At 38.0% G+C, this 23,663-nt stretch overlaps 2 protein-coding genes and 1 long non-coding RNA gene across 4 annotated transcripts; all 3 read left to right on the top strand.

Moving 5' to 3' along the window:
• The first annotated feature begins 3,181 nt into the window (after positions 1-3,181).
• On the top strand, positions 3,182-7,708 carry LOC111346325 (uncharacterized). Its single transcript, XM_022953614.2, has 6 exons — positions 3,182-3,377; positions 4,128-4,414; positions 4,707-4,821; positions 5,557-5,593; positions 6,430-6,556; positions 6,636-7,708. Exons 1-6 carry the CDS (start codon positions 3,305-3,307, stop codon positions 7,155-7,157), a joined length of 1,161 nt encoding a protein of 386 aa, XP_022809349.1. The 5' UTR covers positions 3,182-3,304; the 3' UTR covers positions 7,158-7,708.
• Positions 7,709-10,308: 2,600 nt separating this feature from the next.
• LOC111346323 (uncharacterized) lies at positions 10,309-23,118 on the top strand. The gene is made up of 12 exons (XM_022953612.2): positions 10,309-10,634; positions 10,742-10,989; positions 11,517-11,630; positions 11,780-11,816; positions 18,172-18,577; positions 19,675-19,789; positions 20,072-20,185; positions 20,391-20,624; positions 20,715-20,828; positions 21,717-21,753; positions 21,951-22,074; positions 22,198-23,118. The coding sequence occupies exons 1-12, from the start codon at positions 10,309-10,311 to the stop codon at positions 22,717-22,719; spliced, it is 2,391 nt and encodes a 796-aa protein (XP_022809347.2). The 3' UTR covers positions 22,720-23,118.
• Positions 13,362-16,936, top strand: LOC148728741 (uncharacterized). Of its 2 annotated transcripts, none has more exons than XR_015988634.1 (2): positions 13,362-15,559; positions 16,142-16,936. It is a non-coding gene; the product is annotated as an uncharacterized LOC148728741 (long non-coding RNA). The 2 variants fall into 2 exon arrangements; XR_015988633.1 differs by having other exon boundaries at positions 15,953-16,936.
• Positions 23,119-23,663: the final 545 nt, after the last annotated feature.

Raw genomic sequence — 23,663 nt, 5'->3', positions numbered from 1 at the left:
ATAATAATAATTAAAAGAGAAATTGCAAGAATGTAGAACATGAGAACTGTGCAGGTGGTACCAATTGTTGTAGGATCATTGGGAAGTGTAACAAAAAACTTGGACAAGTGGTTGGGAAAATTGAACGTCAAAATTAGTATTCCGTTACTTCAGAAGACTACGTTACTGGGAACAACAAGGATTTTGGGAAAGGTGTTGGATACCTAGAGTGAAGAGAAAATCCTAAAGGACCCCTGGTCACGGGCTATGACTCGCTCCCTTTGGAAACAATCCGGAAAAAGATCATCCAGTTCGTTTACTATAAAAACATCTTTATTTAGGCACGATAATGTTTCAAGCTGAACAGCTTGTGGGGTCGTGTGTAAATGCATATAAACTCTAAATTAAATAAATTCAAATGATGATGGTTTTTGAGGAGAGGGGAAAACTGGAGTACCCGGAGAAAACCTCTCGGAGCAGAGTAGAGAACCAACAAACTCAATCCACTTATTACATTTCGAACCTCACCTTCCATTTTTCCAAAACATGAAAATGGTTCCTCACACTGTGCAAAATATTAGCACATTCAAGGCAGAAATACTGCTTGGGGCCACAATATTGACATCGCAGTGTTGCTGGTTCTTGGAAGCAGTAAACACATGTTGTTTCAGTCGGAAAACAGCATTCCTCCACATAAGAATCAAACAACTGTCTTCTTATGTTGTCCCATTTCTGGATGTTGGCGATATGTCTTTTCTCGTACGAAGATAGACCAGAACCGTTCTCACTAAACTCCTCAAACGAGAAAGGTTCGACGATCTCAGGTTGTTCATTTTCAACTGAACAGGTTCGTGGGGTACGAAGCGTGGATTCCGCCGTTAGCGAAAAAGTTTTCCTCGATTTCTTTCCACTTTTGTCTACAAAAGTAGCGTCGAAAGAAAACGGCTTAAGCCGCTTTCTGCTCATTTGAAATTATGTAAATAAGCCACCGTCGATAAAACACACGCTGGATAAAACAAAGGAGGAATAGCTCCTGTTGATAGAACGACCGAAATGAAATCTGGGAATGTTTGACAACGAGAATGCTAAGAATGTAATTTGAAGTGGGCTGAGCCCAGCAAGGGAAATTTCTTTCTTCGGGATGAGCCCATTTCCTCTGAGAGAACCGGGTGTCTTGACATAAAGATAAAAATAAAGACCGAGTACCCGACTACACAACAAAACGTCTAATAATTTATTTATTATTACACGACTCGGGCTGTCAGAGGGCCAATAACTAAAATCAACCAATCAAAATGGTCTGTTGCCGGTCCAATATTCTCTAAGTATTGGACCGGGCACTGTCCCGAATGGTCCCGAATGATACCGCACTAGTGTCCCTTTGAACTTCAGTCGTATAATAAATCTCTTAATAACCAAGCTTGCTCAAGACCGTACTGGAAGAATATCGGCCCTCGGTCTTTTTTGTACGGACCGAGCGCAGCGAGGTCCGTAGTGTCAAGACCTCGGGCCGATAGTCTCCTAGTACGGCCCTCGCGCTTGGTTAATAAGATATCTTTATCCAACACGCCAAACTGTTATTTCAGTGCGGGCGATATTCGCGGATGTTTATTTACGGGGAGTGCGTGACAGAAGTATGCGAAGCGGTACGGAATTGGCGCGTTGTTGTGCTACTGTTCTATTTTCTTCATTAAATGAAGAATTTTCTGGTTGTCAAGCTGTTTTTCTTCGTTCGATTCATCTAATGAACTTGGATATATATTTGCCAGCCATCCTGACTCTTCGTCGTCGGAAATATGATTCAAATTGTCCGCCATATGTTTTTTTTTTTTCGTAACTACAATCCAATTCTTCGCTTGCGCGATGCGAGAAAACCAGTTTAACCGGTACTACAATAGACGAGCACAAATATCGCGTGATATTTGTACTCGTCTATGGCGTTATTTGTACTCGTCTAGGTGTAGTTCGATAATAAGATGGATTTCTTTATTTCGTCTACAGATCTTACATCAACCTATAATAGTGACTGGGTAACAGAAAGCACCGTTTTAACTTTTTACAATTAAAAAAATACATTTTCAGAGTGATGTGTGTGAGTAAAGTTCACTGCTTCATTTGAAACCACCTTGAGCCCGATTAATAGAGAATGATTTGGGCCATTTTATAAGGTGGTTTGTCACCCAGTTTAAATCGCATTTTAATCCACAATTTAACGGTTAGTAGCAGACTAGTAGAATTTTTCACTCTAAGAGCCGTCATTTCATCTCTTGGGACATCATGGTCGGCGGGCACGTTTTTCTGTGCTCCGTTATCTTATTATTGGGTTTTATGTAGTATCTTGGAGCGTTAAAAGTGATCTGTTTTTAAGTCGCCACGATTCTTTCATCTTTGGTCATGAAGTTACCGACATGTACGTTACAGAATATGTGATAACTCTCCTCCTTCCCTTGTCATCGTCGAAAGGTGTACGGCGCCATCTTGTTGTCAACACGCATCGTAAACACAAGTTCATTTCCTTCAGGATTAGTTATTATTCAAACTCTGTTAGCCGTTTTCATAAACTACGGATAGTTCTAAGCGGAGGTTTCGAGTTTAATCCAGGTCCAGCTGCTTTAAATTCAAGTTGCACCACAATCAATTCAAAGTTGAACTGTGTACTCTTGAACAGCCGCTCTCTCTGCAACAAATTAGCGGAATTCCAGCGGCTAGTCTATGGCAACAACTTAGACGTCGTCGCTGTTACTGAGACGTGGCTTCATGATTGCTTTTTCGATGGTGAAATATTATCTTCTTCCCTATGTACATTATGAAATTTGATTACATTTAAGTTCTTAACTGCCTTGGGACAAAGCTTGTGAAGCCAAAAATGTATCCATGCCTTACTGAAGTACTATGTAGAGCATAGTGGTTTAAGTGGACCTTCGTCACCGAGTTAACGTAGTAATAGAATGCTCTTATTAATCATCTGTTTCTTTTGTTATTATTCATTTGTATTAATAAATAGTTATTGATGTGAATTGAACCTTTGTTTCTTTATCATCTACTCGCTAAAAAATTGTTCAGTTTATGGAGGATGTTCTGCGGCCTCGGGAGGTATCCAAAACTTCGGGGACAGTTTTTCCCAGTAGGAACCCGTCCCGCCTGGTAAATAACATATATATATAACAAAGGAGAGATGTGATGATTGACAGAAGAATTTTCATTCAAATATCTGTTTGCAAACCCGTCTGAACTGGAAGTGAAACCGGTCGGTTAAGTTAGTTTACTCCTAGAGCGGTGTATCGTATAAATCCTCGAAGCGATTCTCGAGGATTTCGCTTTCCTTATGGCTGGCTATTCAATTACTGATTTTCTAGTCCTATTCTTCGTTAAGTCTATTCAAATTATCTCTGTTCAAGGTAAGCTTCGTTTCAGTTGCTTTTGTGATTGTTTGCGTCTTAATAACTACATTTTTTAAACAGTTTACTAAGAAAGAACGAAATTCAGTGTTCCTCTCTTGGTTTCTATATTTCAAAACTTCACTCGACGTTTGCTACGCAAGGAAAGTCTTGATCTTCTAAGGTCTGCATATCGATTCAAAATCGCTATTATTTTCTTTTCTTCTCGAAGCAATAAACAGAAAGCGAATTATTGGTCAAACAACGTCCAACGTAGAGATTTCGAAATCATATTATTTTAGATCCAAGACTGAGGACACATTCCGTGTCATAGTGATCTTCTTAGACTAACATTAAATGGATGAAAATCCTTTTTTCACCGGTGTATCATCATTTGGAAAGCAAGACAGAGGAAGTCATACCAGTCATTTTCAATAAAGTCAGATGCCTTGGCATTAATAAATTTCTCTATGTACACAGCAGCTGTCCACATCTAGATTAAAAACTTTACATTGATTTGCATAAAAATCCCTTTTAGTTCAATTTTCTCGTGAATTCATTTTTTCACTCATGGAAATGTTCTGTCAAAGTACAGTTGAAGTGTAAGGACATATGCTAAACCTTTTTTATTTACGTAGTTATTATTATTATTTTTTTTTTAGGGGGGGGAAGGGACCGGAGGGAGTCTTTGTCTCAGACCTGGTAGAGAATTTTTAAATTAGCATTAATTTGTTAGTTTTACTTGTAAAAATACTTATCGATCTTTTTTAGCCGGACAAAAAGGTTTGGAAACAGCTCCATTGCAGATTTATAAAAGTAGCCTGTTTTCTTTGGACGAGTTCCATTACTTGAGGGTGCCTCGAGTTGCAGAATTTACTGCATATAATGATTTACATTGTGCCTTAAATTGCCTTGACATTACCTTGTGCTTCTCAATAAATATGGCCGTCGTTAAAAGTGCCAATGGAAAAATTTGGTGCGAGCTACTGTCATCTGATAAGTACAGAAACTACACGGAGTATGGGAAGAATAAGAGCTCGCATCATCTTACTATGCTGGTGAGTTCTGTTTTCAACCAGATATGGTTCTCTGTTATCGGGTATCAACGAAACAAAAGGCTTCTCAGTAGCAATGAATCAACCTTGTTGCCCTAATTCAAAACCCTCGGGGAAAACTAGGATATATCAAAATCTAGATATGTCTATGCTCATTTGACAACCTGGCGAGTCTGACGTTCCAGGTGGCAAGACATGAGTAACATAAAAGAGGAATTCTATCGACTATCTCGATCCCTGGGCATATTCCCAAGCACCATTTTATTTGTATTAATCCCCTTTCACTTCATTTCAGTCACCTTGCATATTTTTGCCATGCAAAAATGGAGGCACCTGCATCGCAAATGAGAGAACTCGTGCCTGGAAATGCCATTGTACAAACGCTAGCTATGGAGAATACTGCGAAAACGGTAAATGTCTGCTATTTTGACCTAAGGAGATACTGAGACTTTGAAGAATACTACGGAAACAGTATATTTCCTCTATTTTGACACAAGGAGACACTGAACCATTGAAACCAGAGTTGCATCGTGTTCACGCATCCCTACGTTCCCTCATTTGCTTTCGTATGAAAAAACAATGTAGATGACAGACCTTTTACCAACAGATTAAGGTCAGTCTAGAGGCGCCTCTAGAACGTATTGACAATGGACAGAGGGGGAAAGAAAAGGATTTAAAAAAATAGCCTTCCCGATGAAATGTGCTTTCTTTATCGCTAGAAAGCAAGGTGTAATAGTCGCGCCAGTTTAAAAATCATTTTGCAAAATGGAAACGTGCGTCAATAGAAGTTGAGTGGTCTTATATAGTAAATTTAATAGATAGCTCTAAAAAATAATAACAAACAAGTTCATTTAAATGAATAAAGGCTGATAGTTTCGAAAGAAACTGTTTGGGGCTGCGTCGGTGAGAGTAACGAAATAATTTGGATATATCAACAAAGTTGAAATGGTAAATTGGCCACCGTAATGATTACAAAAGCTGACGTTTCGAGCGTTAGCCCTTCGTCGGAGCGAATGACGAAGGGCTAACGCTCGAAACGTCAGCTTTTGTAATCATTACGGTGGCCAATTTACCATTTCAACTTTGTTGATATATCCAAATTATAAAGTTCATTTAAAGCCTGTTTTAAAATAACTATTTCGCAGATTTCAAATCCTGTAAAGATGCCTATGACTTGTACAGGTTAGTAATATACTTCTGATTTTTGACGATTTGGTTTGCTGCTTTTAATTGTAAAACACCCTCATGTGGGGTAAATTTCAATAATTGGTTTTGATAATCTGAAACAGAAAAAAATTATTAAGCTTTACCATTTTATGGTAAACCGCAGAAAATCCATTAGCTCCGGCCATGTATCTTGTCTCCGAAAAAGTTGGAATATTCACTTGAGCAGAAACTGCTTATTCCTACAGATCATACTGATATTCTCACAACAAAAATTCAATTGACTTAAGGGATTTTCTGAGTAGCAGAAAGCCGCCAGTAGAAATCGAGGCTGTTGGTTTCATCCACTTAAATTGTTTGTGAATTTCATTCATAATTTCCTCAAAGAAAGATAATTTTCCTTGGTATACTTTGGAAGTACCTGCCTATTAAAAGATTTCAATGTAAGACTACAAAAGAGCATGAGGATAAAGTCATTCCAATTTTTGCTGAAATTTTCTCGGAAAAGCAAGTATATAACAACCGTACGGTTTGTATGGTTTTTTTAACTGCTTAGGGCATTTCGGACTTTTTTTTTATCCCATGCTATTTAGCATTATCGACACATTTGATATACAAGGTCTGGGTTGATATGCTAAGTTTGGTTTCGACACGTTTGGTTCCTTTCGAAGCATAATTTTTAAACTTGAGAGGGATTATTGTTTAAGTGAATGGTTTGCACCTCAGAAACAACTGGCCCGGAGATTGGTCATTTTTTTTTTTTTTATGCGCTTTTCGATTTAGTTCTTTGCTAAACCAAGTGAAATACAAATTAACTTCGGACTTGCACTTAACCCCCAATTACTATCTTGTAGGTCGAATGTGAGTCAAGTTGTAACTTTATTTGCAAACACACAACCAGCTTCTATTTTCTGTCACATGGAAGATTTCGGATGTGGAGATGGAGGATGGACACCTGTCATGAAGATTGATGGCAGCAAGGTACATATAAAGAGATTAACATAGAAAGGCGCAATTTCATATGATGTTAATTAAAACAAATACACCCGTTTTTTGTTAGACCATTTTTGGCTACAACGCAAGTTACTGGAGCAACAAAAATGTATATAATCTTCTTGGAGGAGAGACTGGCTTTGACTCGCGAGAGACCAAGTTATCAACCTACTGGAAAACGCCCTTCTCCAAAATCTGTCTCGGTATGAAAATTGGCAAACAGACGAACTTTATTGTCATCAACAAAAAAGCGAGCTCCTTGTTCTCATTGATCGCTGACGGAAGCTATATACCTACCTCACTGGGTCGCGAGACTTGGAAAAAACTTATTGGTTCACAGGCCTCCTTACAGAAAAATTGTAACAAAGAGGGCTTCAATGTTGAAAGTACTCTGTCTTTCCGATCCAAAGCAAGAATCGGCATTCTTGGCAACGAAGGATCTGATGGTTGTGATAGCTGCGACTCACGAATTGGATTCGGTACCGCAGGATCTCCTGACGAAAACAACTCCTGTGGAAACGAAGCTTCAGCTACCTCAGACAACGGAAGCAGACATATCAAAGCTATGGGATACATTTTGGTGCAGTGACATGGCCATGCTGAAAAGTTGACACGCTTATGGCATTCTCAATACACCGTAACAATCCCAACAAGTGCAGTTTTCTTTTTCTTTTTTCCCAACATATCTTAGTTACGAAGTGGTTAATCTAAGAAAAGAGAAGGTTTTATCACTTACTGCACGCTATATTTCTACCAGATGATGGTAAACGGAAATAAAAGGACTTCTCTTTCACGCTGCAACAAAATTTGTTTTCACTATTGAAAATAAAGTGTTTTAGTCCTGACCCCCTTGAAAATTGCAGCGGAAAAAGAAAAAAAATCAATAAATAGCATGTGACACTACTCCTTTACTTCTTTTCCTGATCAATAGATCTTGTGCATGTATTGAAAAAGCTTTTCCGACCGACCAACCAGATCGCTTAGGAAAATAGGCTTATGGCAAAAATTCACATTTTGGGGTCAACAAGGTGGCTGCGAAATTTTGAATGGCACGATAGAAGTTCACCTAAAAGATATATTCCATTCCATTTCTCTGAAATCAAGATACCAAAGATTATGAATAAAATATCTTTGCCCGTTGACGGGAACCTGTTGCTTGACATTTGTTGAGGAAGTATGTAAGAACTTGAAACATTATTCCTCAGAAATTCACAAGTTGTAACCATAGTTTCTTCCCCAACAGTTGTACCAACAAAATCTGCTTGCGTATCAGTATAGAAATGTTCATACTACCGCTGAAAATTCATTATTCTGTAGCTATTCTGAGGTTATGAACTAATTAAAATAGTTTACCTTAATTACAAAATTCTGCTCGCCATTCTAGAGTCAAATGTATGCAAATATCATACGCATTTAGAATTACTATTGCCCAAGAAAAAGATAAAATCGCTGCCTCTGACAACAAAACTGATTGCGAGACCTTGAAAGCTCGCAGCTCAGTAAAGGTCTCTTTCATCTTTTTTCGAGCCAAAACCTAAGAATTCGGCGCCAACAAGGAAAAAAAATCCACGACAGCCAGTACATTAAGTCCAGCAGTATCTGTTTTGTTTTGTTTCTTCAAAAACACAACAAAAAACTTAGCTAAGATTATTTCATGCACAATCATAAAAAACTGCGGTTTCTTTGATTGTAATTGGTTTCAAAAACTCCTATATTCTACTAATTCACTTGCCAAGTTGTTATCAGGCAACTTGCCATGGGACAATCAATAAGCCAGTCAGATTCAAAGTTTTAGATTAAATCAACGATCATTTTTATCAATTTCAAAATCTGGAGCACGCAGGTTTTGTAAAGCCTAATATGTCGAACTCTTTTTCTAGACTTCGAACTCTTTTCTAACTTTCGACCTGTATCTAACCTGAACTTTTTGTCTAAGGTTATTGAAAAAGCTGCAGCCAGACGTCTGACGAATTATCTGTCTGACAATGATCTGAATGAAAGTCTCCAGTCTGCTTACAAGAAACATCATAGTTGTGAAACAGCGCTTCTACGTGTTAGAAATGATATTCTGAAATCAATCGATGATAAACAATGTGTTGTTCTCTTGCTGTTAGACCTATCAGCAGCCTTCGACATTGTCGACCATGAGATCCTATTACACAGACTGCGTTCCAGGTTTGGTATAAAAGGTAAAGCACTTTCGTGGCTTCAGTCTTATCTTATGGATCGTTCCCCGTTTGTTCAGATTGATGGATTTACTTCCTCAATTCGTCCGCTCAGATTTGGCGTGTCCCAAGGGTCCGTGTTGGGTCCGTTACTGTATCTCTTGTACACGGCCCCACTAGGTGACCTAATAAGATGCCATAACATAGACTTCCATCTATATGCTGACGACACTCAACTAAACACCACCTTCAGTTGCGATGATATGAATGACCTTACCACTACAATTTCCCGGATTGAAAGCTGTCTTGTTGATATCACCAACTGGATGACTACTAACAAACTGAGACTAAATACTGATAAAACCGAACTTCTTATTCTCCATTCTAAGTTCAGACCGCCCCCACGGCTACCTTCTATTAAAATAGGAACTGATATCATCGAGCCTACAAATAAGGTGCGTAATATCGGCGTCATTTTCGATAACACCGTAATGATGTCTTTTCATATTAACAACAAAGTTAAAGGGGCATTCCACCACCTAAGAAATATAGCTCAGATGCGTAAATACATCAATGTCACAACAGCTAGAGTTCTTGTACACGAATTTGTAAATTCGAAGCTGGATCTATGCAACTCACTTTTGTATGGTCTTCCCAAGTATGAAATTAACAAACTGCAATGTGTCCAAAATGCTGCAGGACGTGTGATTACTTGCTTAAGTAAGTTTGATCACATATATAAGCGATACTCTAAAGGAGCTGCACTGGCTGCCGGTGGAGCAAAGAATAATCTTTAAGATTAATGTTATTTGTTTTAAGATACTCAACAATTTAGCTCCTGATTATTTGGTTGACCTAATTCATGTTTATGAACCTACGAGGTACCTTCGCTCATCTTCAGACAAGTGGCGTCTTATTATCAAACACTATAACTTAAGACATATGGTTTAAGGGCTTTCTCAGTTATTGCCCCTATACTTTGGAACGATTTACCTATTGACATTAGATCAATCGACGATGTAAACAAGTTCAAATCTAGATTGAAGACCTTTCTTTTTAAGTAAGTTTATGAACTATCCTAGGTTCTCCATATTGTAATTTTGTTATTATGTATATATATGTATGTATAGGTATACGATTTTAGTCCTTTTTAAAGCATTGTAAAGCGCTTAGCACTGAAAAGGATAGGCGCTATATAAATATTTTATTATTATTATTATATTATTATATATATATGTCGATCAACAAATTTATTCACGATAACATTCACTTTCAGGCTGTATACCATTGCTTTGTTATCATTCCTTTTTATTACATCTGATAGATGCCTAAATAAAACCTTTGGGATGACATATACCGCCAGCTTATGGGGCAAAATCTAATTAACAAAATTGTAGGTTGTCCTATCAGAGTTTAGAATTTGCCATATTATTGTCGTGAGTTTTGGCTAGTTAATATTTTCAAAGCAGGGAATTTAATTACTTTGAGATAAAGCGATAAGGGACTATTCGGAAAAGAAGAGTGATAAAAAAATTTCAATCTTCAAATATATTTTACATTTTACTTAACGGTGAGATGTTTTTCAATTTCGCTCTGTTGCTTGCCATTGCCAAAGAGGTCAAGGCCAAAATTGAAATCGACGGCAGAGGTGGCTTACAGCGGGGAGCTCTGTTACAAAGACTGAAAGATCGAACTTCGTACGGAAATTTTGCGATTGACAAGTTCCATCGTCTTTATGCAACATTGAGTGCTTTGATCTTTGTGGAGAATTACGAAGAATGTGCTTTAGGTTGTGTGAACAATCCGCCTTGTTCTTCGTATAACGTTGCCTTGTCTCCTAGAGCTGACGGAAATTTTAATTGTGAGCTGCTTAGCGAAGAGAAGTATTCTAAGAGTTCAGGGTAATTGACCAGCTCAAAGGACTATCACCACCACAGCATAAAGGTTAGAATAAAGAGAGTATTTATTGTGATTCTGACGCTCACGATGTTTGAAAAAATATTAATAATCTACATGATTCTAATCTGCAAAATTGCAAATATATCAATGGTGTATTTTTCCGCTACAAAAGAGATTCAAAAAGGATATTAGAAATATTGTTACCAACGGATCCTGATAAAAAGGAGATTTTTTTTTTGCAGACGCTATGCTCAAGGTTTCCATGTCACAACAATGCGACTTGCGTGCCCAGTTACCATGCCAACAAATACCAATGGGATTGTGTTCCTGGTTATGGAGGAAGTCATTGTGAAACAGGTATCATAATATAAATAGCCATTGTCCGTGCTCGCGTTTCTTAAACCAGAGGTCTTGAAATGTGCCCTTTCACACGTAAGTTTAGACCTCTATCATCAGAACCTCTTTCAATTAAATAAAATTCATTTCTATAACCCGAAAAGGAGTTTCAATCATTTCCGATCCTATTTCACATCCCATGCTTTCGTAGAAGTAAAGAATAACATCTTTTGACCTCAGTTAATCATCCTATTACGTTCATTTTTAACCTCTTGTGTGATGATTTTGTACATCTCAATTTATGCTTGGTATTTTCGTTGAAATTTATTTTCCTTTGCTTTTAAGCGTGGCTATGCAAGTTAATCAATGCGGCATTATAAACTAACCCCATCGCGAATTCGTCTTTCTCAGAATCAAGCTTAACGGTTGTGAATACTACACTTGTTTGTTTTTGAGCTGCTCCGGCTTTGTTTGTCGGCCTATGTGTTCTTTCTCTAATTTCGAAAATCAATCACAAAAAGTTTGAATTTTCGTAATACTATCTGCAGATATCGATGAATGCGCCAGTAGTCCCTGTTGGAATGGAAGGACGTGTATTGACCGAGTCAATGGTTATGTCTGTAGTTGCGAAGCCGGATACGCAGGGCTTCGTTGCCAAACGGGTGAGTTTTCCACTAAAATTAAACAACCCGAGATTTAAAAAAGCATATGTACCTGAAATTTTTTATGAGTTCAATATTTACTAAACAAGTGTTCTCATACAGAGACAGAGGTGACTTATTTGAACGACGTTCTATTTCATCTTTTGTAGCACTGAGGTCGTGCAAAGAAGTTTATGATGAAAACAAGTGAGTCCCCACCTAAACTGCACTTTGTAGCTTAATATATGTCTGAGTTAGGAGTTCTTTCTACCAAAGTTAAAAGATATAGCATAAAAGCAAACATGATTTAGCTTATATATATATTTATTAAAAACTGGATCATTGGATAATAAAATTCAAGACTTTTTATTGGCTTGCCCATTATGAAATATGAGCCAATATGCCATAATCTACAAATATGGTAAGCGTACGCGTCGGACTAAAATTAAAAGGGCGCTAAAAAATTTAAGATTTGGTAAGATTTGTCTAATATCTTGGGCGCGTTTTTAATAAAACAATTATTCCACTCGAGCTTGTTGGATATGAGATGATTATAGCCAACTCAGCGCTACTCGCCTCGTTGGCTATCTATCATCTCATATCCAACGCGCGCTCGTGGAATAATTGTTAAATATATATATATATATATATTAAAAACTAGATCATTGGATAATGCAATTCAAGCCTTTTTATTGCCTTAGCCATTATGGTATATCAGCCAATATACCATAATCTACAAATATGGCAAGCGTACGTGTCAGCTTAAAATTGAAAGGAAGCTAAAAATTTAATAAAATTTGATAACTTAATTTAACGTTTTTAATAAAACAATTATTCCTCTCGCTTTTGTTGGATATGTGATGATTATAGCCAACGAGGCACTACGCGCCTCGTTGGCTATCTATCATCTAATATCCAACGCGCGCTCGTGGAACAATTGTTAAATATATACATATGATACACTATCCTCGCAGTAGATAGCGCTATTTAAGCAATAGCGAAAATCAGACCTGAAAAAAATCAGGCCTGTACGGGATTCGAACCACTGACCTCTGTGATACTAGTGCAGCGCCCTACCAATTGAGCTAACAAGCCAACTGAGAGCAGGCCGTTAAGTTGATTCGTAATAAACCCGTGAAAGTGATAAATGAGATACAATGAAATATATGAAGTTCATATATTTTGTACTGCGGTATTAGATACATATGATACACGATCCTCGCAGTAGATAGCGCTATTTAAGCAATAGCGAAAATCAGACCTGAAAAAAATCAGGCCTGTACGGGATTCGAACCACTGACCTCTGCGATACTAGTGCAGCACTCTACCAATTGAGCTAACAAGCCAACAGAGAGCAGGCCGTCAAGTTGATTCGTAATGAACCCGTGAAAGTGAAAAATGAGATACAATGAAATATATGAAGTTCATATATTTTGTATTGCTAACAAGCCAACTGCTCTCAGTTGGCTTGTTAGCTCAATTGATACATATGATACACGATCCTCGCAGTAGATAGCGCTATTTAAGCAATAGCGAAAATCAGACCTGAAAAAAATCAGGCCTGTACGGGATTCGAACCACTGACCTCTGCGATACTAGTGCAGCGCTCTACCAATTGAGCTAACAAGCCAACTGAGAGCAGTTGGCTTGTTAGCAATACAAAATATATGAACTTCATATATTTCATTGTATCTCATTTTTCACTTTCACGGGTTCATTACGAATCAACTTGACGGCCTGCTCTCTGTTGGCTTGTTAGCTCAATTGGTAGAGTGCTGCACTAGTATCGCAGAGGTCAGTGGTTCGAATCCCGTACAGGCCTGATTTTTTTCAGGTCTGATTTTCGCTATTGCTTAAATAGCGCTATCTACTGCGAGGATCGTGTATCATATGTATCTAATACCGCAGTACAAAATATATGAACTTCATATATTTCATTGTATCTCATTTATCACTTTCACGGGTTTATTACGAATCAACTTAACGGCCTGCTCTCAGTTGGCTTGTTAGCTCAATTGGTAGGGCGCTGCACTAGTATCACAGAGGTCAGTGGTTCGAATCCCGTACAGGCCTGATTTTTTTCAGGTCTGATTTTCGCTATTGCTTAAATAGCGCTATCTACTGCGAGGATCGTGTATCATATGTATCTAATACCGCAGTACAAAATATATGAACTTCATATATTTCATTGTATCTGTTAAATATATATAACTAACTGCAGACAGTACTGTTTCGGCCTTCTGGGCCTCATCAGTGCAGTGCTGATGCTATGATGGAGGAGAACCGAGACGGTCACACCAAACGACCCAACCTTTGTGGTATCGTCTGTTGCTGATTACAATAGATTGTTGTTAGATAATACGCAGAATAGGTGAGAAAAAGTGAAAATTACAGTTAATGTGGATATATGAAGGATAATGAGACAATGGGTGTGAGTGTATTAGCAAAAGTCCATTGTTGCAGGAGAGCGTTAACTGTTCTTTAGATAAAACTTGTTTTCGTGGCAGCACTTGGATATAAGTTAATTTCTTTTATTCAATAAATTGCTGCTGTTAGACTTGAAAACCATGAGTTTTTCAGTAGGGCAAAGATCGCATCTTTTCGTTGTGTTATTGCAGGGCCTAGCTCTTGCAATAATGAACCATTTTATGCTAAAGTTTACGGAGTTGTCTTTCAGTTTCCAGTTAACGTTGTATCTAGATAGTTCAATGCTATTGGTGTGTTTTCTACGTCGGAATGAGACCTTGTGTTGGTTAAATCTTTTTTTTAAATCTTGGTGTGTACGCTGTGCCATTCGACATTACGCTGAGCCATTTCACGGAACGGTACACTGTTTGTATGTACGCTGTATGTACGCTGTAGCATTTGACATTACGATGAGCATTTTCACGCAACGCTACACCATTTGTGTGTACGCTGTACCATTGGACATTACGCTGAGCCTTTTCAGACAACGCTAAACTGTTTTGATGTACGCCGTACCATTCTACATTACGCTGAGCCATTTCACGCAACGGTAACCCGTTTGTGCGTATGCTGTGCTACTCGAAATTACCCTGAGCCATTTCACGCAACGCTATGCCGTTTGTGTGCTGTATTGCAAATGAGTGCTGGGCTATTCGCAATTGAGCTAGTCCATTGCACAATTTCATGTTCCAACTCGAATGGGCAACTAGAGCGTTTATGATTTGGCTAAACTATTCATGTTTAGGGTGTTCTGTTTCATGAAGGAAAACTAAACTGTCTATAATTTGGCCATACCATTCCTTTATTAGCTATGCTATCCTGCAGCTGATCCTTAAACCATCTTTGTATTTGCCGATCTATTTGACATCCTTGTATTTTTGGAGGTTACGGCCGCCCATATTCATGGGTGGAAATGAAGTTAGGGTTGCGAAACGAGATGAAACCGTTGATTATTTTGTTTTCCCTTTCTCTGGGTTCTTTCTGAGGAGTTAAAAAAGCCATTCCCAAAGAAAAAGTAGGCAGATATTCATCGGCTTGTTCGCTTGCTGCCATGTCTACATTAACTTTTTTTGCGGAAGTTTTTCCAGTTTTCTAATGAAGAGTCACTCGCGAGAAAAAATTTTTTCGCGAGGCACTTGTTTGCTGACGTCACCAGCGTGTACAATGGAAAATTGAAGCACGCTGCGCAATTGAAGTTTATTGCACGAATTTACAAGCTATGTCATAATTGTACTCGTGCGTGTTGTGAAATCCATGGCTATAAAAGAAGCCCGAGTGAACGCTCCTCGAGCGTCTAGTTAATTTATATCTTTAACTTTGATACTTTGCCGATTTCGGGTCCTTGTAGGTCAAACACATGCACAGGCAGCAAGATTGTCACAGTTATCACTGGTGGTCAGTCAGTATCTGTTTACTGTCATATGGGGAATTTTAGATGTGGGGATGGGGTTTGAACGACTGTCATGAAAATTGATGGTAACAAGGTAAGATGGATAAATATATCGTATGATTGACTCACTACCTCGTGCTAATAAATGAGATTATTCACGAGCACGCCTTGGATATGAGATGATAGATGGCCAACGAGGCCTGTAGAACAGAGATGGCAATTATCATCTCATATCCTACGAGCGCGAGTGGAATAACTGTTTTATCAAAAACGCCCCTCCCCCCCTCCCTCCCCGAAAACAGATAAATGTTCCCAACTTTGTTTGGCTAGAATAAACAGAATACTTCAAAGTACGAAAACACTTCCGGTTTAACTCCTCTTTATGTGCGCGCATGGTATAATGACATGATAGCTCACCCAATGAAAACTTTTGAATTGTATTGAGAAATGATTCAGTTTGTAATGATGAGCATTATTCACTCCCTAGAGAGAAAAACCAGCAAGGGTATACGCCATCCCCACGACAAAGATGTTTCATCATTGGGTTTTACCACAGAGCAAAAAGGCCTCTAGTTTAAATCTCACCTCTTTCTTCCCTCCAAATGCGTTGAGTTTATATTTACACCTCACGATAACATTGGATACTAACTCTAAGTTTGTAATCAAACTAACACAGAAAACATTCCATTACAATTCTGGGCATTGGTTAAATCAAAATCATTACAACCTTGCTGGAGGAGAGACTTGATTTGACAAGAAACCAAATTGCCCACCTACTGGGACACACCCTTCAACAAGATCTGTTTTGGGATGAATTTAGGTGGACTAAGTCGATTCTTTTGCTATCGAAAGGAAGGCATCTTCCCTGTACGCGCTGATCGCTGATGAACAATATCGCGTGACTTCACTGGGTCGTGGGAAATGGAAATCGCTTCTCGGCTCGGAAGCATCTTTACAACCAAACTGCAACAAGGAGGGATTCAATGCGGGTTGTTGTTATGCTCAAGGTTGCGTGAGAGTAAGGATCGGCATCGCTTCCAATGAAAAAGATGACTGTGATTCTGGACAGTTTCTTTTATGCTTAGAGCACTTAAATTGATGTGATGTCCCTTGTAAGACATAGTAATTTCAGAGGGATACTGCCAAGTGAGTTCGCTACGGTTTCAAGGCTTAGACTGCTACTGCACGATAAACACATGATAAGAGCAGTGTCTACCTATATTTACATTCCAAGGATATTATAAAGATTAATCAAACATTTCCTAAGACATCATTTGTTTCATAAATGTCAAGGCTTCCCAAAGCCTAGCTTCAGGAGAACAACGCGCTTTGACAAAATGTCCTTCGATGTTAAAAGCAGAAGTGGTCGTTTTTGTAAAAATTACGTTTTCTTTATTTTGTTTTTTTGTCACTTTTTCCATTGTGAAAAACTGCGCTGCCATGTTGGGAATAAAAGCATTGAGAACGCTTACTTGACGATATTTTAACTCCTGTAACTACGAAATGCCTAAATATACCCCCAGGGGCTACTGGTACCGGCTTTCAAGGTCATAGTAATTTTCAACCCAATTTAACCTAGGAGGCTGGGGAAACATCGCCATTTAAAAGGAAGAATATAAAACCACGTTCAGTGATGGAAATTGTTTTAATCTTATGCTGTAACTACGGTGAAAAATAACCTCAAGACCCTCAATGAAATAGATAAACTAACAAACAAACAAACAAATAGACAATAATAACGCGAATGAGCACGCCAGGTAAATGGTGGCCATCTTATCACCCATATATATTATGTCATGCAATAAGATAGGGTAGATAAGGCAGTGCGCTGATCGCGGCAATCGGCTGGACTTATCACCGCCAAACTGCTGAAAATAAATGCCACCATCCATAAAAGGTTTGTTCGAAAAAGTAATCTCTAGTCAAGCCTTTTCCCAGAGCTACAAACCTGGTCTATCTTTTAAACAAAGTATAATATTAGAAGTCATTCACCAAATCAAATACATTGTTTTTATTTTAAAACCGAAACTGAATCTTTTGTTTACTTTTCTCAAATGAATCAGACAAAGCAAATCCGGTAGGTAGTTTCGATATTGTATTAGACAAATACCATTTCCCGAAATAGCTATGGCGCCTGTCCCAAACAGTGTCGCACACATAAAAAGTACGATGAAAGTGAATAAATCGAAACTGAGCAAAACAAAAAAAATACAAAACAAAATAAAACAAACAGAAAAAAAAAATTAAATAAATAAGCTACATTTATGCTAGAACCATCGAAGAGGAGTAACTTAGTTATCTAATTGCCAGAGCTTATCCAGATATGTACCTACTGTTTTGACAAAATGGTAAGCGAAACATTTGTTTGACTTAATTATTCATGCAATTTCATTAGTTATGATTCTACGTAACCCCACATGAAATTAAAAAAAAAGACTGTCATAAAACTATTCTTTTAATCATATCTATTTAAGTTTCTACATCGAATGATGAAAATTGACTAGTCGGAAAATGAAAAGATTTATTTTTTTCTTGATAATACCTTAAACACTCCGACTTTAAAACACCATAACAACTATTCATTTAGACCATAAACATATAACCTCAACCAAGCAGGTGTTTCTTTTTTTTAATTAACAGATATATTTAGGCAGAGAACATTGTCAAATATTGGGTGAAGCGGCCCAGCGTTTTCATGAGAAAGTAATCGTTTAACCTTAAAGGACACAGAATGCAAGCGCTTGCTTTCAGTCTTGCATGTTTCTGTACGTTTTCTATAAAATCGCATCAGAGCCACCTTCAAATTTACGGCAGTCGTGGTCTAAAGCGGGGAATCGAAGTAAACAGCCCTCAAAGTAGAGTGTCGTACGGTAACTTTGTAGTCGACAAATTCCATCGTCTTCAGATAGCATCTAACTCACTCGAAATTGTAGGGAGCTACAACGAGTGTGCTATGATCTGCGTTAACGACCCAAGTTGTTCATCATTTAACGTTGCCTCCTCTCCGCGTTTGGATGGAAAGTTCCTTTGTGAGTCGCTAAATAAAGACAAGTATAGTGCAAGTCCTGGAAAGCTAGTGAACTCACAAGAATATCACCACTACAGCATAAAGGTATTTCGGAGAAACTTGAAATAATGCTATTTACGTCACTTGCAGTGTTAAACGTATACGCATTACATAATTTCCTATAACCCTGATCTACTAACTTTAAAAGAGTTTAACAACATCATAAAATAACTTTTTTGTCAGTGAATCTTTTGAACGAATTACCATCCAAATGATGCTGTTCGAAGAAATCATTTTGATAAAAATAAAAAATCTAAAAATTATTTCCGACACTAAATTGTGTTCAGCTTTGGGGGAGTCTAGTCCCCTTCATGACGTCTCTAGGAGTGGAGCAAACAGTTCGCAGATCTCTGAATGGTGTTATGCTTCAGTAGTTATCTTTTACGGTCAATCGATTTGCTATTTAAGATTCTTTCCTTCTCTTGATAAAAAAATAAAATAGAAATAGAAATGATGACTTTCCAACAATAATTATTCGGAGGAACCTTTTTCATGCCCCCTCCTGCGCCATTTTAGTACAAAGGTTGCTAAAACACGAACTGATGCTAATAAACAGCGTGGATTCAAACTGAAGGAAAGGAACTCTACCAAAGAAAAAAAAATTAACTCTAACGAGTATCGAGATTTTATGGTAATCAATGTCAGCGCCATTTCTTTACGGCTAACAGAATTTATTTTGATTTGTACTAAATACATTATGGCCTTTTTGATGTGTGTGGATTTTGCTTTCCGTTTCGTTTTGCTGTATTTGCAATTTGGAAATCCCATCACTAATTTCCAAAGAGGACACAAATAAGCTGAAAGATTTTTATTCTAATCGAGCAAATGTTTGTTATTAAATACCCTTGTTCGCCGTTTGGAATGAGATAGGGTGGACTAGTAACCAGTGAGCTAACTCGTCTGGGCCATAACAATTACTCCTGCATTGCCTTTCTCAGTCGTGTACAGGTATAATGGATATTAGCAAACTTTCGCAAAACTAATCCGACGAGATTCTGAGGGAGGGGCTGTATTTAAGCTTACTACTGATCAACTCATGCTACAAAAATTATTTGTCTCGGAAGTAATTGATGGAGAATAAGGTCTAATTAGCATCTGCGTTTTAACAATAAATCAATTCCTGAAAAAATGCTTTCTTTCAGACACCATGCTCGAGCTTTCCATGTCAAAACAATGCAACTTGTGTTCCGGATTACGGTACCGACCAATACCACTGTAGCTGTGTGCCCGGCTACGAAGGAAACTTCTGCGAAATCGGTATGGAGTATGTCAGCTGCATGCACTTTTTGAGAATCGAGGTGCACTGCTATCCTGCCATGGATCCATTCAATGTTGACCACACGGGAGGAAAGCACCTTATTGATTTTTGGGGCTTCCACCGTGGAAGACTAAATAGTTTCTAAATAATGTAATTACATGCAATTTATCTAATATCTCATTCTGAAAAGCTTCCGTCCTTGCTTGTGCATAAATTTCCAGCTTAGTCCTCAGTTTTTTCTTCTTATTTTGTTCTTGGATTATCAATTTTTCCCTTTTTAGATATCAATGAATGTGCCAGCAATCCCTGTTTGAACGAAGCAACCTGTGTCGACCAGGTCAATGGTTATGTGTGTAACTGTAAGGATGGATACTTAGGAGTTCACTGTCAGATGGGTAAGGAAACAGTACAGCTTATGCATATTACCCAATCAAGCTGATAAGGATGACGAATGGATACCTTGTATGGATATCTTGTATTATTTATCTAATATCTCATTCTGAATAGCTTCCGAGTCCTTATGCATATCAATATCACGATATGATAATTTGCTTGTATATCATCGCAGCATCATGTGTTTGCTATGTGTTTTCATTCCAGAATTTTTGTTCAGGGGGAGGGGCAAGGCGCTGCTAAGGATGGGTAAGGGAGGATTTTCTGGAAATGAAGCGAACTTAAGGCATTCAGAGCGTTTAGTGTCATTAAGTCATATTCTTTTCGATATCAATGAATATGCGAGTAATCCTTGCACAAACGGAGAGACGTGCTTTGACCAGATTAATCGTTTCGTCTGTGACTGTATTATCGGGTTCACTGGAACACGCTGTGAAACAAGTAGGTTTGAAGTTGCCGTTAGATTCCCTTATCTCCATCATCTATTCATCCTTATTTTGTTCTTGGAATATCAATTTTCCTTTTTTTTAGATATCAATGAATGTGCCAGTAATCCCTGTTTGAACGAAGCAACCTGCGTTGACCAGGTCAATGGTTATGTGTGTAACTGCAAGGATGGATACTTGGGAGATCACTGTCAGACGGGTAAGAAAACAGTACAGCTTATGCATATTACCTAATCAAGATGATAAGGTTGACGAATGGATAGCTTGTATTATAGAATAGATGTATATACGTCACAGACAAGGAAAAAAAGGCAAGCAGCTAAAACCAATTCAAACCTGGAAAAAAAATTAACTTCAAAGCAAAACACAGTAGAAAAGTTCAATAGCTCACAAACGAATACATATATCTTATTAGCGATACGACACACCAGCACGTCTAATAAGTTATTTATTATCCACACACGCCGAATTGCTATTTCAGTGGGGGCAGATTTCGCGGATATTTATTTTAGGGGAGTGCGTGACAGAAGTATGCGAAGCGGAACGGAAAGGAATTGCCGCGTTGTCGTGTTGCTGTTTCTATTTTCTTCAATAAATGATGAAATTTCATTGTCATCTAACTGCTTTTCTCCGTTCGAGTTATCTAATAAACTTGGAGCAATATTTTCTAGCCATTCCGACCCTTCATCATCAAAAATATAGCTTAAATTGTCTATCTTTTTTTTTTGTAACCTTAATCCAATTCGTCGCTTGCGTGATGCGAGAAAACCTGTCTAACCGGTTCTCTGGAGTACAAATACCGCGTGATATTTGTACTCGTCTTGGGTTTTATGTGTACTTTACGGAGTGTAGTTGGATAATAATTATCCTTCTTCTATTCTAAGTTTTTGAAGTATTCGAAAAATCGATCCAGTGCCAGGTAATAAAAGTCTTGATTCCTATAAAAGAGAAAACCATAATCTCAGTTATTTGGTAACCAAATAGATTGCGTCATGATGAGCTCATATCCCTGCGATTGAACATAAGTAAAACCATTCCTATCCGGCAAACTAATAGAGCTAATTTTGTAATACTCTACGCTTCTCAGCCCTGACGTCGTGTAACCAAGTCTTTAACGCAATCAGGTAGGTTACCTAAAGTTTCGTTATGCACAATTATTTAATCGTGCTGAGTATCGACTACAAAATCAATTAAACAAATTGAAAGAAAGATAGCTTTTGTAAGTGATGGATAGAGTTTTTCTAAGAGTAGTTCAAAAACTATCTTTTGGACACTCCATTCATTGGCCGATTAACGTATTATGCGATTTTTGATCGTGCAGCTCTTCAAGTCAGCTTAAAACACTTATCATTGGCGGACAGCAAACTGCCGTATACTGCCACATGGGACAATTTGGATGTGGGAATGGCGGTTGGACGACTGTCATGAAGATTGATGGCAACAAGGTACGACAAACAAAGGCACCTGGAGAATCATTGTCACTAGATATGTTATGAATGTGCTCTGAATCAAGTGGGTTTAGTTTTAAATACCATATCAATAAAGTTCATGTTTTTAATTGCTGTCAGAATACTTTCAACAACGACGCTGGCTACTGGACAAATACAAATTCTTACAACCTTGCTGGAGGACAAACGGGATTCGATTCACAAGAAACCAAGCTACCGACCTACTGGAATACACCCTTCACCAAGATCTGTCTCGGTATGAAGATAGGCTCTCAGGAAAGATTTACTCCGATCAACAAACAGGCCGGTTCGCTTCACTCGCTCATCGCTAATGGACAATACCACGCGACATCACTCGGACGTTCCACCTGGAAATGGTTGATTGGCTCGCAAGCTTCTATGCAACACAGTTGCAACAGAGAAGGTTTCAATGTCGTTGCTGGCATAGATAATGGCCAAAAAATGAGAATCGGTATCTTTGCTAACCAGGAGACTGACTGCTTAACGCCAGACTCTAAGATAGGCTTCGGTATAGGTGGAAGTTCGAGCACCAACACATGTGGAAACATAGCCAGTGATGACTTTGGCCCCGATAATGGTGGCAAAAACATTAGGGCCATAGGATATATCTTGGTGCAGTAAAAAAGATATATCTCTCCTCGAAGACCCAGTAGGTTTAAGGTTTAAGGAAATTTGGCCATATCTCTCAGGGGCGGAGATCTCTTAGATGGTTAGATGTTACAGAGAAGGTTTTATTTAATGATTTAGTTTTAGCATATAAAGGTGTAAGTGGTTTTATTTTCGCGGCCCACGGGAATGGAATGGTCTACCTGACAACATTAGGAATACTAAAGATATTGATATTTTTAAGCGGAACCTTTTTAATAATATGTTCTATATGTAGTAAATTTGGATATACTTTGAATGATTTTAAATACATTCGATTTTAATTAAATTACAGTAAATAAGTTAGTTAACATTGTGACCGAAAAGCCCTGTTGAAGCGAGTCTCAATAAAGTATGTATGTATGTATGTATGTATGTATGTATGTATGTATGTATGTATGTATGTATGTATGTATGTATGTATGTATGTATGTATGTATGTAGCTATATTGTGCCTGCCGGAGAGATCAAGATTTACGCGCTGGGGAGGTAGTTCTATCCTACGATTTAATTTTGCTCTTATTTACTTTGAAACGTTTATCCACAAGAGTCTGAACCGGTTAAGGAGGGCAACTTTGTTCCGACGTATCTTCTATATTAGCCAGCGACGGTAACGTTCAGCAACGCTTTACTACTTGAGTTTTTCGATAACCGTTTTTGGCTAGATCGCATTTTTACATCCATTAAGGTTTTCTTCTCCCAAATGCTGCAAAAAATGCTCAATAAACTTAAGAATAATTTGAAAAATGAACTATTCATGTACATGACTTGTTTTGGTCAGTTGCGAACAATGGTTTTCAATCAATTGCAAACAATGCAAACGTACCAGCAGGTTTTCAAAACTTGATTTTTTCACCAGTGCTTTCTGAAATACACGAAGAAATGACTTAAACAGCAATAATTTACAAAGGTAACAAACA

The sequence above is a fragment of the Stylophora pistillata genome, chromosome 6, assembly GCF_964205215.1.
Source record: "Stylophora pistillata chromosome 6, jaStyPist1.2, whole genome shotgun sequence".
In the NCBI taxonomy this organism is placed as follows: domain Eukaryota; kingdom Metazoa; phylum Cnidaria; class Anthozoa; order Scleractinia; family Pocilloporidae; genus Stylophora; species Stylophora pistillata.
This window is presented reverse-complemented; position numbering and strand designations above follow the sequence as displayed.

Excerpts from the sequence above, each read along its gene's own strand:
- LOC111346325 (XM_022953614.2), top strand. The coding sequence starts at position 3,305 with ATGGCTGGCTATTCAATTACTGATTTTCTAGTCCTATTCTTCGTTAAG. Across the intron at positions 4,822-5,556 it reads TGGAGAATACTGCGAAAACG|ATTTCAAATCCTGTAAAGAT; the intron begins GTAAATGTCTGC and ends ACTATTTCGCAG. Across the intron at positions 5,594-6,429 it reads GATGCCTATGACTTGTACAG|GTCGAATGTGAGTCAAGTTG; the intron begins GTTAGTAATATA and ends ACTATCTTGTAG.
- LOC111346323 (XM_022953612.2), top strand. The coding sequence starts at position 10,309 with ATGTTTTTCAATTTCGCTCTGTTGCTTGCCATTGCCAAAGAGGTCAAG. Across the intron at positions 20,186-20,390 it reads AGGAGTTCACTGTCAGATGG|AATTTTTGTTCAGGGGGAGG; the intron begins GTAAGGAAACAG and ends TTTTCATTCCAG. Across the intron at positions 21,754-21,950 it reads CAAGTCTTTAACGCAATCAG|CTCTTCAAGTCAGCTTAAAA; the intron begins GTAGGTTACCTA and ends TTGATCGTGCAG.